Below are 14762 nucleotides of genomic sequence, written 5' to 3'. Positions count from 1 at the left end.
TGTAGGTTGTTCCCACACATACTTTATCCCTGGCAGAAGCACTCAGGAGAAAATAGGCTTGAATCAAACCTATTTACTGACCAGTGGCCTCACTCCTCACCAAACAAAGAGGACAGAAATTCCTCTATGGGGGCTTTCACTCTGTTTAAACCTAAAGAGGCTCAGCCCCCTTCAGCAATGCTGTTTACTGCCAAAGGGTGCATTTTGATAACATGGAAGTATAAAGCAACTTAATGTTTTAAGTGTTAATGAAATGTACCAAAAATTTACTATTAGAAAAAAAATCAGGGAACTTTATATTGGTAAATAATTTTTTTAAAAAAAATTATAGCTAGCCAGGTGTGGTAGCACACACCTGTAGTCCCAGCTACTCAGGAGGTTGAGGCAGGAGGCCTTGAGCCCAGGAGTTCAAGACTAGTCTGAACAACTAGCAAGATGCCTTCTCTAAAAAAATTTAATTTAATTTAATTTAAATTATAGCTCTTGAATTTTAGAGCTTTATGGAAGCTTGAAAAGAAGTGTAAAGAGGCAGAAGGAAAGCAGAGGGGTTGGAAAGATCGAGAAATACCGAGGTGAGCAGACGGTTAAAGAGTGAGTCAGAGAGACACAGCAGAACTAAAGAACACGTAAATTACCCTTGTCTTGTAATACTTTATGTCTGCAAAGCTAGTTAGAGTTAATATTTAAAACAGTTCTTTCTTACACATCATTTTATTTGATGCATACAAGATCATGCCAAGTCGGCCAGTTATGGCATGACCACTGAGCGGTTTCCGTAGGCCCTGGCATTACTGCCTGGCTGGAAGCAGCATAGCCTCGGGTTCTTAAGATTCACATACACATTCTGGACTTAGAGAATCCACACATAGTCATTTAGTTTTCACACTTTTTTTCAGGTCCATACATTTTTAAGTTTCTAAGTTAGGGACTACCTGCACCTTTTAAAAATATAATTTATTCTGTCCCTTTATAGCAATGGTTCTCAAATTGTCTCTAAGGATTTCCATGCTGTCCTAAATAAATGTGTTTAGGAGATAAGAGGGCTCTAGGCACTTTTTTTTTTTTTTTCTTGAGACTGAGTCTTTCTCTGTTTCCAGGCTAGAGTGCATTGGCGCAATCTCAGCTCACTGCAATCTCCACCTCCTGGGTTCAAGCGATTGTTGTGCCTCAGCCTCCTAAGTGGCTGGGATTACAGGCATGCACCACCACGCCCAGCTAATTTTAGTGTTTTTAGTGGAGACGGGGTTTTGCCATGTTGGCCAGACTGGTCTCAAACTCCTGGCCTCAAGCGACCCACCCACCTTGGCCTCCCAAAGTGCTGGGATTACAGGCGTGAGCCACTGTGCCTGGCTGCTCTAGGCACTTTTTGCACTGTTTTATACATGGGCTTTCACATAGGTAGCAATTTCTTTGATAGGTATTATGATTAACTGCTTTAAAATTATCCCACAATCACAGAATTTTTTATAAAAATGTTACAACTCCATCATTTTCTTTCCCAATTTTTAAAGAATTTAAGAAAAATAAATCAGAATATGTAAAAGCAATGACAAATACCATTCTGTTAAAACTCTGAATCTGGGCCAGGCGCGGTGGCTCACGCCTGTAATCCCAGCACTTTGGGAGGCCGAGGCAGGTGGATCACGAGGTCACCAGATTGAGACCATCCTGGCAAACATGGTGAAACCCTGTCTTTACTAAAAATACAAAAAAATTAGCTGGGCGTGGTGGCGGGCACCTGTAGTTCCAGCTACGAAGGGAGACTGAGGCAGGAGAATGGCATGAACCTGGGAGGCGGAGCTTGCAGTGAACCGAGACCACACCACTGCACTCCAGCCTGGGCAACAGAGCGAGACTCCATCTCAAAAAAAAAAAAAAACTCTCTGAGTCTTTGCTGTGGGCAGATTTCCATTTCATGCAATTTTCTGTGAAATTAATGAGATTTTTTATTTATTTCACTGAAATGAATAAGGAGCATCAGCGTAATTATATAGACTCATTTGTACAAACATGCCTCATCAGCATTTCATAAGGTTTCAGGGGTCTTTATTCAGTTTTCAACTTACCAGGCTGAAAGTAACTACCCAGATATGGCTTAATCACTTAGTTTGCTTAGTTTTGAAACTTAGTAACAGCAGTTGCAGTTTAATAAAATCTTATAGACAGTTAATATTCATATTTCTCAGTTATTCTCAGAAATTTGTGAAGTTATTGAATGAAAAATTTCACTGAATTTCTCATCCATTATTTCCTTCTGTGTATTTGAACTTGGAGGCAAAGCTGGGAATGGTACATCTTCAAATTGGTAGCCTAATAATCACCATACAACTCTTTTTACTTCTAAATCTTACATTAAAAAAGCTATTGCTTTCCACAAAATCTTGGTCAATCCAAATAAGGTTTCAGATTAAAATTTATTTAAGATTGGCCAGGTGCGGTGGCTTACGCCTGTAATCCCAGCACTTTGGGAGGCCGAGGCAGGCGGATCACAAGGTCAGGAGATCGAGACCATCCTGGCCAACACAGTGAAACCCCGTCTCTACTAAAAAAAAAAAAAAAAAAAAAAAATTAGCCAGGCATGGTGGCGGGCGCCTGTAGTCCCAGCTACTCGGGAGGCTGAGGCAGGAGAACGACGTGAACCCGGGAGGCGGAGCTTGCAGTGAGCCGAGATCGCACCACTGCACTCCAGCCTGGGCGACAGAGCGAGTACTCTCTCTCAAAAAAAAAAAAAAAAAAATTATTTGAAGATTACTAAAAATAAAATAATTAATTTCCTTTCATCATCAACATTTTTAAACTACATGGAATGGGAAAGTACATGGAATGGAAATCTGCCCAAACATTTAGGGCCACATTTATGCCAATTAATATGCTGAGAAGCCTGGAGCTAAAGCCATGAGGAGACAAGGTTCCTGCCTTCACCTACTAGAGAAGAAATGCCACGTAAACCAATAATTACATAGAGTGTTATAAGGACTGTACAAGAACGATGTGTAAGATGCTTGAGGGGTTCAGGGGAAAGGTCAGGTCCACAAAAGACTTCTCAGAGGAGGTGTTTTTAATGAGCATGGTGGTAGTTTGAAAGAAATACCAAGACAGCACGAGAAAGTTTGCTGACCTTTATTCTTGATTAGAATACTGTATATATTTCCTTGTACATTATTAATTTTCTTAGCACACTTGTTTAGGGTAAAGGCAAACTAAAACTGAATGTTCAAATAGTTCTAATAAGGCTTTACAGTTTTTTTAACAGCCCATTTGAATGTTTGAAAATAATTTGAAATAAATAGAATATTTACAATTTGGAATCCATTGATAAATATGATTGAGAGTGTTACCAAGGGCTCTATTTGTTCCTTATATGTTACAATAAATTGAGATAATAGAAATGTGCTAATGACCTAGTGATTATTGTCTTTCCTAGATGAAAACTTTTCAGTTCCTCATAATAAAAGAGGAGTACTTGGAATGGCCAACAAAGGCCGTCACAGCAACGGGTCACAATTCTATATCACACTGCAAGCAACTCCTTATCTAGATAGAAAATTTGTGGCTTTTGGGTATGTATATTGTAGATCTGTTTATATAATATTCACACCTGTAAAAATGTCATTTAAAAATATTTGGATAAGTATTGTATATAGTGTATAAGTAGCTAAAAATAGGGCTTAAATGCAAAAATAATACAAATAGAGACAAAAGTAAGAAATATTTTGCAAGAAGTTTGCTATCTATAAAAACACAGAAACTGGCCAGACACAGTGGCTCAGGCATATAATCCTAGCACTTTTGGAGGCTGAGGTGGGAGATTGCTTGAGCCCAGGAGTTCAAGACCAGCCTGGGCAACATAGCAAGACCCCATCTTTACAAAAAGATTAAAAATTAGCTGGCCGGGCATGGTGGCTCATGCCTGTAATCTCAGCACTTTGGCAGGCCGAGGCAGGTGAATTACTTAAGGCCAGGAGTTCCATAGCAGCCTGCCCAACATAGTAAAACCCCGTCTGTACTAAAAATACAAAAATTAGTCAGGCATGATGGCATGTGCCTGTAATTCCAGCCACTCCGGAGGCTGAGGCAGGAGAATCACATGAACCTGGGAGGTGGTTGCAGTGAGCCAAGATCATGCCACTGCACACCAGCCTAGGTGACACAGCAAGACTCTGTCTCAAAAATAAATAAATAGGCCAGGTGCAGTGGTTCACACCTGTAATCCCAGCACTTCGGGAGGCTGAGGCAGGCAGATCACTTGAGGCCAGGAGTTCCAGACCAGCCTGGCCAACATGGCGAAACCCCGTCTCCACTAAAAATACAAAAAATTAGCCAGGCGTGGTGGCATGCACCTGTAGTTCTGGCTACTTGGGAGGCTGAGGCAGGAGAATTGCTTGAACCCAGGAGGTAGAGGTTGCAGTGAGCTGAGATCGTGCCACTGCACTCCATCCTGGGTGACAGAGCAAGACTCTGTCTCAAATAAATAAATAAATAAATAAATAAATAAATAAATAAATATTAGCTGGGTGTGGTGGTGTGTGCCTGTAGTCCCAGCTACTGAAGAAGTTTAGGTGGGAGGATTGCTTGAGCCTGGGAGCCATGATTGTGCCACTGCACTCCAGCCTGGGCAACAGAATGAGACCCTACCTCAAAAAAATATAAAAGACAAAATAAAAAAATAAAAACAGAAACCATTTAGGCATAGTCACGATAATGTTCTTTCTGTGTCTCTATCCATCTATCAATCTTCAGCCTTAAGGATATTATCAATTCTTTGTTACTATGAATCATACCACAGTGCTTAATAATATACTAATATGTAGAAGTGAAGAGGTGAAGTCATTTAAATAATTGTCCATGGACATCATGAAGAAGTAGATGAAAACTATTCAAGTTACATATAACTTTTTTTACTGAACGATTTTCAATATGAAAACATCACAGGTAATAGTTATTATTAGAATATTATTAGCAAGATGCTTAAAGGCATGTGGACCTAAAATGGATGATAGAAATACTTTTCATCACTCCAGTGTTTCATCTCTCTCTTTAATTACTGAGTGAATATGAGGCAGGGCTTACTTCGTCTTCCCTGAAATAATGTAAAGTGTTTGTATTTTTCTGAATAACTGTTAGATTTATTCCACCCACTCCATAGGGATAATTATTGACTCTCCAGCACCTGGAATGTCATGCCAGTGTTCATTTTAACAACAATAATTCCTTTAGTGTAATGCTTTCTGTGATACTTCCAGGTTGAAAAAATAGAAAGTGTATTTTCATCCATAGGATATCTTTAAAGAGGTAACATTACATTAATAGATGCATAACGTAAAACAATGACTTGTCTTAAGTTTTCCCTGGTCCCAAATAAATTGTATTCTGATTTTGAAAATGCATTATTAAATTAGTTTTAAGGATGGATGTGGTGGCTCACGCCTGTAATCCCAGCACTTTGGGAGGCCAAGGCGGGTAGATCATGAGGTCAGGAGTTCAAGACCATCCTGGCCAACATGGTGAAACCCCATCTCTCCTAAAAATACAAAAATTAGCTGGGCATGGTGGCACGCACCTGTAGTCCCAGCTACTCAGGAGGCTGAGGCAGGAGAATTGCTTGAACCCAGCAGGGGGAGGTTGCAGTGAGCCAAGATCACACCACTGCACTCCAGTCTGACCACAGAGTGAGACACCATTTCAAAAAAAAAAAATAGTTTTAAATCCAAATAACATTTCTTGAATCATTTAAATCCAAATAACATTTCTTGGACCATTTAAATCTCTGTCATATTGCTGACAGTCTCTATCCTCTACCAACTTTCTGGTGATCCTTTATATCTCAGCTAAAGGTACCTTTCTCAAACACAAACATGACTACTTTAAAACAGTGCTTCCATTACCACCTCCACATCTGCACAGCCTGAAGTCTAGAGTGGCGTTCCAGGTCCTCTGGCCCCACATCCTTTGTTCAGCCTTCACTTCTGCTGTTTTCCCAACTCATTCAAACAGAATTACGATGCTACAAAGTGTGGAGATTTCTGAAAGATTACTGGGGTCATGTCAAAAGGCCTCAGGAGCCAATTTGAAGAGGGTCTCACTGACCAAAGATGGAGTAATTTGAGCTTCACAAACAACAGTAATTGCAATTGATCAAAACCCAACAAATATTTCAAATCTGTGAGTTTATAATGATATTATAAAATAAAGGCTAATGGGTTACCTTTGGAGGAATACTAGGAAATGAATTTATCATGAAAAGTGGTAAGTATAGGGAAAGAATCAAGCACCACCTTTCCTATATGAACTGTACTAAATTTTAGACTGGGTGACAGAGTGAGACTCCGTCTCAGGAAAAAAAAAAAAAAAAGAGAGAGATCGAGACCATCCTAGCCAACATGGTGAAACCCTGTTTTTACTAAAAATACAAAAAGCCACGCATGGTGGCAGACACTGTAATCCCGGCTGCTCGGGAGGCTGAGGCAGGAGAATCACTTGAACCTGGGAGGCGGAGGTTGCAGTGAGCAGAGATTGCGCAACTGCACTCCAGCCTGGCGACAGAGTGAGACTCTGTCTCAAAAAAAAAAAAAAGAAGTTAGAGTCGGAGGTGAGGGCCTGAGAGGAGTCCAGGCCAGCACTGTCCAGTAGAACTCTCTGTGATGATGGAAATGTCCTGTATTCTGCACGGCCCAATATGACAGCCACTGGCCACATGTGGCCAGTGTGACTAAGGAACTATATTTAATTCTAATTAAGGGTTTGTTTTTTTTTGAGACAGGGTCTCACTCTGTCACCCAGGCTGGAGTGCAGTGGTGCGATCTCAGCTCACTGCAACCTCTGCCTCCCGGGTTCAAGCAATTCTCATGCCTCCGCCGCCCAAGTAGCTGGGATTATAGGCATGCACCACCATGCCCAGCTAATTTTTGTATTTTTAGTAGAGATGGGGTTTCAGCATGTTGGCCAAGCTAGTCTCGAACTCCTGACCTCAAGTGATCCACCCACCTCAGCCTCCTAAAGTGCTGAGATTACAGGTGTGAGCCACTGCAACTCCCAGCCTATAATTAAGTTTAAATAGCGATATGTAGCTAGTGGCAACCATATTGGGCAGTGCAGGTCTAGGGTAACTCCTAGGATTTGGGAACTGTTTGGAGGGGTGGTACCATTTCACCAAGATAGAGAATATAAGGAGGAGGATTTGGGAGAGAAGATCATGAGTTCAAGTTGGACAAGTTTCATATTAGGATACCTATAGGATAGCCAGTTGGTGGCATCCCTGGAGGTGGATATTCAAGCTGAGTCAGAGCTGGAAATGTAATTTGGAAGCAATTTGTAGACTGGCAGCCAAGCTGCAGCCAGACCATAGTACCATCACTCCAAGAACAGTCCCTGTGCCTTTGCTTATCTTGTCTTGTTGGAGAACAGGCTTCATACTCTCTTTGGACAGAAATTAATCTATTTATCCTCTGCCCTTCATCCTCAGAATGTTGTCCTGTGTCGTGGTTTTTTATTGGGATGGCAAAAATAGAGCCCAAAGGCAAAGAGAGGGCTAGAGTACACTTGGTGTCGGCACTGACCATGCTCCTATAAAAGCTCATGAGATGGAAGTTGCACCCTTCCCCTCAGCCACTGTCCAAGCCCAAGCACTGACAGAGGGCACCAGTCCTACGTCTTGGCCTGTCTCTCTGCCCTTTTTTAATTGAAAGAACCATCGGAAGTCTAGCTCCACTCCCCAGGAAGTTCTAGCTCATGGCCAGCAATTGTCTACAGAGATCTAAACTAGCATGGCTTTTTTTTTTTTTTTTTTTTTTTGAGATGAGTCTTGCTCTATGGCCCAGGCTGAGTGCAGTGGTGCAAACTCAGCTCACTGCAACCTCCACCTCCTGGGTTGAAGCAATTCTCCTGCCTCAGCATCCCGAGCAGCTGGGATTACAGGTGTGCACCACGAAGCCCAGTTAATTTTTGGTATTTTATTAGAGACAGAGTTTCAACAGGTTGTCCCCAGGCTAGTCTCAAACTCCTGTGCTCAGGCAATCCACCTGCCTTGGCCTCCCAAAGTGTTGGGATTACAGGCATGAGTCACCACATCCAGTCGAAACTAGCATGGCTTTGAGCTGTCTTTTATTCATCACTCAGTGCATGTTGTCAGGTGCCTGGTAGTGCCAGGCATTATGCTAGGCACTGAGCCTGAGCACAAGCGTAATCCCTACCATCATGGGAGAATCAGAAATCAATCAAAGAAGCATACAAATAAATGTAAGGTTTCAACCCTGGGAACTTCTCTAAAGGAGCAACAGGGAACTTAACGTAAGCAAGGTGGCCTGGGAAACTTCCCCAAGGAGGTGATGACTGAGCTGAGGTCTGAAGGAAGACCAGGAGGTGACCATGCCAAAGGGTAGGGGTAGGGGAGTAATGCAGGAGCTGTGGAAGAAGGGAGTGTGGAGCTCTTGAGGTACTGAAAGCCAGTCTGGCTGGAGCAGAGAGCAAGAGGAAGAATGTGGCCTGACCTCCCCGAGAGGCCATGGGAGATAGACCGTGCAGGCCCTGGTAGGCAATGGCAGGGATTTTTAGTCTTCATCCTAAAGATAACGGGAAATTACTGTCGTGTTTTGAGCAAGGAGATGAAAGCAGATTGCTATTATTGTCATGTTTTGAGCAAGGAGATAAAAGCAGATTGCTATTTCTAAAAGACCATGCTGGCCAGGTGTGGTGGCTCACACTTATAATCCCAGCACTTTGGGAGGCCAAAGTGGGAGGACTGCTTGAGGCCAGGAGTTCAAGACCAGCCTGGGCAACATAGCAAGATCCTATCTGTACAAAAATAAATAAACAAAAATATTGGCCAGGCCTAGTGGCACACACCTGTAAGCACTGGCTACTCAGGAGGCTGAGGCAGGAGGATCACTTAAGCCAGGAGGTCAAGGCTGTAGTGAGCTAAAATCATGCCACGGCACTCCAGCCTGGGCAACAGAGTGAGACCCTGTCTCAAAAAAAAAAAAAAAAATCACCCTGACTGCAGGGAGAACAGAGGGGAGGGTGCCAAGCAGATGGAGGAAGCCAGCTCAGAGCTGCGGCAGGAGGCCAGCTGCCTGGATGATGGCCCTGGGTACTGTAGGTGTGGCAAAGTACACACATCCAGAGAGGTTTAGGATACTTAGAGCTGATGTTCATTCAATTTGTAGGAAATAGTCTTAGCTATAGCTGGGTAGGACTCCATTTCGGAATGTTAAGTTAAATATGAAAACTTATGACTGACTAAATTTTCCATTTTTTTCTCCTATGTAGGCAATTGATTGAAGGAACAGAAGTGCTTAAACAACTAGAATTAGTTCCAACACAGAATGAAAGACCAATGCATATGTGTAGAATTACTGACAGTGGAGATCCTTATGCTTGATTTTCATATCAATATTTTCTGTGATAATTTATTACTGTGTATCTGATCAGCTGTTTGTGGATTTAATTAAACAGTACTTGATAAATTGTAATTTGAAAGCCGTGGCAGACACTATAGGTTGCCTCATCTACCCCCAATCCCTCCCCATCTTCCTTTCCTGTCTCTCTCATAGAGACTGTGAAAGGGCAGTACTCCATTTCCTAGACTCCTTTGCAGCCACAAGTGGCCATGAGAGATGGTTCTGGCCAGTGGGACAGGAATAGAATGCCAGTGGTCCTGCCCCTTCCCCTTCATCCAGTCTGGAATGTGGAGAGGCTGGAGCTGCAGCTGTCATCTTGTGGCCATAAAGAAAAGGCTGAGGTCAGTTGCGGTAGCTCACGCCTGTAATCCCAACACTTGGGAGGCCAAGGCAGGTGGATCACGAGATCAAGAGATCGAGACCATCCTAGCCAACATGGTGAAACCCTGTCTCTACTAAAACTACAAAAATTAGCTGGGCATGGTGGCATGCCCTTGTAGTCCCAGCTACTTGGGAAGCTGAGGCAGAAGAATCTCTTGAACCTGGGAGGCGGAGGTTGCAGTGAGCCGAGATGCCGCCACTGCACTCCAGCCTGGCGACAGAGAGAGACTCTGTCTCAAAAAAAAAAAAAAAAGAAAGAAAGAAAAGGCCAAGTACTGCAGAGATGTCAGCCCCAATCTCTTGAGCTGCGGGACCAATACCAGCAACCACCTACTCTGGAGTTCTTAGTATATGAGACTAACAGAGCCCTGTGTTGTGTTGTTTATGTTACTGTTGGTTGAGAATTTTGTTACTTGTGGACAAAAAATTCTTAATTTAGCAACATACCTGATAGCCTAAGACATCTGTAATAGAATTATGTTCTTGTTTGTAACTACATGTACTCCCAGGAGAAACTTGGTAAGTAACCAAATAGGAATGATGCAGAAGAAAAAGCAATTCATTGTAATATTTCATTGTTTATACTAGCATTCAGAAAGAGTATCTACACTTTGGATGTTTTCATATATGACATGAACATCATCCTTATCTCTCTGAGCCATACCAACCCTATGAAAACCAAGGGCTTGTTTTACAGTGTCCGTGGTGGCTGTATCATGTGATGTTATTGGAGATTCAGCTTTATCACTACTCTGTAATCTAAAGTTCTCAAGCTCGTATCACCTGGGGAGCTTTTAAAATGTAACCTAACAGACCTTGTCCTTGACCTACTGAGGCAGAGTTCCCAGGCGTGGGGCAGAGATTCTGTGTTCATTTGGTTCTTTCCCCAGGGTTCCCAGGCATGGGGCACAGATTCTGTGTTCATTTAGCTCTTTCCCCAGGGTTCCTATTTAGACAGCTGGGCACTAGTCATCTGGGAATCACTGCAAGGCATGAGGAACTGGTTCCAGCCCCCATGGTGTAATGTAATCAGCAGAGTGCTTGACTCTGCTATTGGTGACCTTGCTCAGCTCCTGTTACCACCACTACCCTGTGCCCCTGCTCTGCCCAGACTGAGAGTGCTTTTCTATTTTTTTTTTTTTTTTTTTTGAGACGGAGTCTCACTCTGTCGCCCAGGCTGGAGTGCAGTGGCGTGATCTCAGCTCACTGCAAGCTCTGCCTCCCCGATTCACGCCATTCTCCTGCCTCAGCCTCCCGAGTAGCTGGGACTACAGGCGCCCGCCACCATGCCTGGCTAATTTTTTGTATTTTTAGTAGAGACGGGGTTTCACCGTGTTAGCCAGGATGGTCTCAATCTCATGACCTCGTGATCCGCCCACCTCGGCCTCCCAAAGTGCTGGGATTACAAAGGCATGAGCCACCGCACCCAGCCGAGAGTGCTTTTCTTACCCTAAGCAGAATGAGGTTTGTCTTCCAAGAATGATCTCTATTTACATCGGTCTTAAAGAGGCAGGCTTCTAATGGATATGGGGCTTGCCAAAAGTAGGCATAGGCTTTTTTTTTTTAACTTTTTATTTTGAAATAATTATAGATTCATAGGAAGTTGCAAAAATAGTAGAGCAGTCCTGTGTACCTTTCGCCCATTTTCCCCAGTGGCTATGCTTACAAAACGGTAGTACAATATCAAAACCAGGTAGCTGACATTGGTACAATGTGTGTGATGCCATTTTATCATGAGTATATTCATGTAACCAACACTATAGAGAAAATATAGAACCTTTCCAGCACCTCAAAGACCCCCTTCCAGTACCCCTTTACAGTCACACCCACTCCCCTGCCCCCTGCCATCCCTAACTCCTGACAACTGGCATTTGCTTTTTCTTTTAATGACAGCTTTATTGCTATATGACATATGCTTTATGCTAAGACCTGAGGTGGATGGGAGGAAGCAGACCATCTATGTTACATTCTCAACTGACCCAGAGCAGCATAGTGTTAAGAATGTGTGTTCTAGGTCCAGAATGCTGGTTCTGCCATTCCCTAGCTGCACAAACTCAGGCAAGAACTTTTCTGTGCCTCAATTCCTTCATCTGAGAAGCAGTGGTACCTACCACATAGGATTGCTGTGAGGGTTCCATGAATCAATAATTTCTATAAAGAACTTATAAGAGACCTGGTCTGCTGTAAGCACTCGATAAATTTAATAATAAATTGCTAATGTGTAACCTTCAGGGTGTAGCCTCAGAGCTTGGACTTTTTGAAAGCTCTCCAATGACTTTGATAGCCAGATTTGGGAATCCCTGAGGAGAGTCTCCCTCTTCCTGTACTCGCAGACTTCTGGGCAGTCTGAGAACTCAGGTGATTTGTCTACAGCTTCCAGACCCTCTCGCTGGGCCTTTGCCCAGGTTCCTCAGGTCACACTGGGGACATCTCAGACAAAAGGGAGCTGGGCTTGCCAGCAGGATTCAAAACAATTGGTGAATGAAAACTGATTCTTTGCAAGGAGCCCAGTTAAAACACATGACAAGCGTTACTCACGTAATAACAAACAGCAGGGCAGTTCTTACTGGTGATGAACCTATATATTAATGGCATTAGGCATTTTATCTGATGTTGTGAAAGAACTGGGATATTTGTGTGGCTGTAAGAAACTGATTCCAGCTCCCTTTGTCAGCAGCAATAGAAAGGTAGAACTCTGCCAGTCTTCTCAAGGATGGCGAGTTCATGGTCCCTTTGTTCAATCTAACTTTCCACTTCTGGGCTGTAGAAACCTCAACCACAGATCCGTGCAGTGGTTCTTATCACCAGCACTTAAAAGTATACACATTGATACTTCTGTGCTAGAATGATTTGTATGTTTAACCTTATAGTTGAAGAAACTGATTGTTAGAAGGACTCAAAAGTTTACTCCAGTGAACTCCACATGTAAGACTTTGATTTAACCAAACTGAAATACATTAATTAAACAGAAGGGACTCTAGATTTTTCCACATCTACAAATAGGACAATAAAGGCCTTCTGATGATTTACACAAAATGCTAAGTTATATGTCTAAACTTGCCCTAACTGCTGATATGGCAAAGTCAAGTACATACGCTGTATCTTATACTAGGCCGTGTGAGTAAGGGAGGGCATATCTAAACATTTTTCTTATGTGGGGAGATTTGAGGTAAATATTTAAAATTCTATCCAAGGAATTTGTTTGCCCCTACTGCAAACAGTGCCGGTTATTTGTTAAGGAATGGATAATCTGGCAACCTCAGGATTCCAGACCCTGAGTTTTTATACATATTTTAAATGAAGCATATTTGTTTGAGAACCACCTGTCCATCAATGTGATGGTCAAATCACTTAACCTTTCACTGTCCCCATTTGTAAAAATAACAGAAGTTGAGTTGCTAGCTTTCTTCTGGCTCTAAAACTTCAGTGATTTTTCTGAGGAAACGCATAAAATCGACAATTTTAAGTGAAATGGGGGTACATCTGTCTCAGTGTTCTGAGGATTGAGACAGCAGGTGAAGGTGTTTCTAATAATGCTTGGCACACAGCAGATATTCCGTTAAGAATTAGTTTCCCTTCAGAAATGTCTCCCGACAAAACCAGTCAAGCTACCACTGAGAGAATATCATCATCCTCATTTCAAGAAATATCAAGCCCTTTTTATACTGAATATTAGCAGTTCTCACTAACATCAGATTAACTTTCAATCAACTGAACTAGTTCAAAGGTATATCTTTAAAATTAAAATTGGTCTCTACCACACCTAGCAATATTCTCCCTTATGGAGACTCATTTTTTAAACTATATTGATCTTACCATCCCCTACACTTCCCAAAGTGGAATCATCACCACTTAAATCTGGCGAGTCTTAAGACTTTCGTATATCATACGAAATATTGGTGACTAACTCAGTAGTAATGTATACAACATGAATTACAAGTTGCATATTTGATAGAGGGCTTTGTAAGGTGATAAATCACAGGTTCTTTTACTTTAGCATGCATCAGAATGCCTGGGCCTGTCAAACACAGATTGCTGGACCTCAGAGTTTCTGATTCAGTGGCTCTGGGTTGGGCTGGAGAATTTGAACAAGTTCAAGGTGATGCTGCTGCTGCTGCTGCTGTTTTGCAGACGACACTTTAAGAACAGATGGGATATATTAGAGACAGATCTATGAGAGATCTGTGGCACCCAGGTATGTAGAAGAGAAAAGTCATAACAGTAAGTGTAACCTACAACAGAAAAGGAAGAATGAAGGAAACTGACAAGAAACCTTGATTTCATCAAGGCAGCAGAGGAGGTACGCATACATTGACCAATTAGACAGTGACCAGAATCCTGTTGCAAGGTCCTGAGGTTCTTAACAGGGCCAGATGTGAGACCTCCAGGTGCTGGACAGTGGCAACGTGGTAGTCAGGTCCTTAGGAAGGGACTTGGACACTTGGGCCGCTCAGGACATGCACTTTGCCAGTCAGTACAGAATTACTAGAATATTTTAATAACCAGAGTGGCCATGAGGTGTCTTCTGGCTGAAAATCAGCTCTCCAAGACAGGATCGGGAGAAGCACAGTGAATACCTAGGGACAGGGGAAGTCATAGCTAATCCAAGATATCAGCAAGCCGCCTGAGGTGTAGTTTAGCTTGAACTTGGAGGTTATTCCTAAGTAACAAGTCAGGAAAAGGCTTCATTTCCTAAAGGACCAAGAGATGTAATGCAAAGAGCTCTAGCAGACCCAGGGTTTGAAGCAGAATACAAATAAAAATCATGCATCTCGGGTGCCAGCCTAAAGGGAACCTGGGCTGGGCTCCCTGACTCCTGCGCATCCAGGAGGTTTGTGCTGTTTGTACGCTAACCTTACATATGTTTGTAAACAAAGAAGCAAAAACAGTATGTATTGATGTAATTTTGTAGATGAATCACTGTTAAGAATTGCAGGCCTGGCATGGTGGCTCATGCTTGTAATCCCAGCACTTTGGGAGGCTGAG

The 14762-nt window shown here is 42.6% G+C and overlaps 1 protein-coding gene across 4 annotated transcripts in view; it reads left to right on the top strand.

Moving 5' to 3' along the window:
• The window catches only part of PPIL6 (peptidylprolyl isomerase like 6), a 46241-nt gene extending 36080 nt beyond the window's left edge, over window positions 1–10161 (top strand). For 2 of the 4 annotated variants that reach the window (XM_055260999.2, XM_055260970.2), the window contains 2 exons: window positions 3425–3560; window positions 9265–9474. In XM_055260999.2, coding sequence (XP_055116974.2) covers window positions 3425–3560; window positions 9265–9376 — 248 coding nt within the window. In that variant the 3' untranslated portion in view covers window positions 9377–9474. Of the gene's footprint in view, window positions 1–494; window positions 573–3424; window positions 3561–4740; window positions 4918–9264 lie in introns of those variants that run through there. The other 2 variants (XM_055260963.2, XM_055260990.2) reach the window with 2 other exon arrangements.
• The last annotated feature ends 4601 nt before the right edge of the window (window positions 10162–14762 follow it).

Source organism: Symphalangus syndactylus, chromosome 2 (assembly GCF_028878055.3).
Source record: "Symphalangus syndactylus isolate Jambi chromosome 2, NHGRI_mSymSyn1-v2.1_pri, whole genome shotgun sequence".
Lineage (NCBI taxonomy): Eukaryota > Metazoa > Chordata > Mammalia > Primates > Hylobatidae > Symphalangus > Symphalangus syndactylus.
This window is presented reverse-complemented; position numbering and strand designations above follow the sequence as displayed.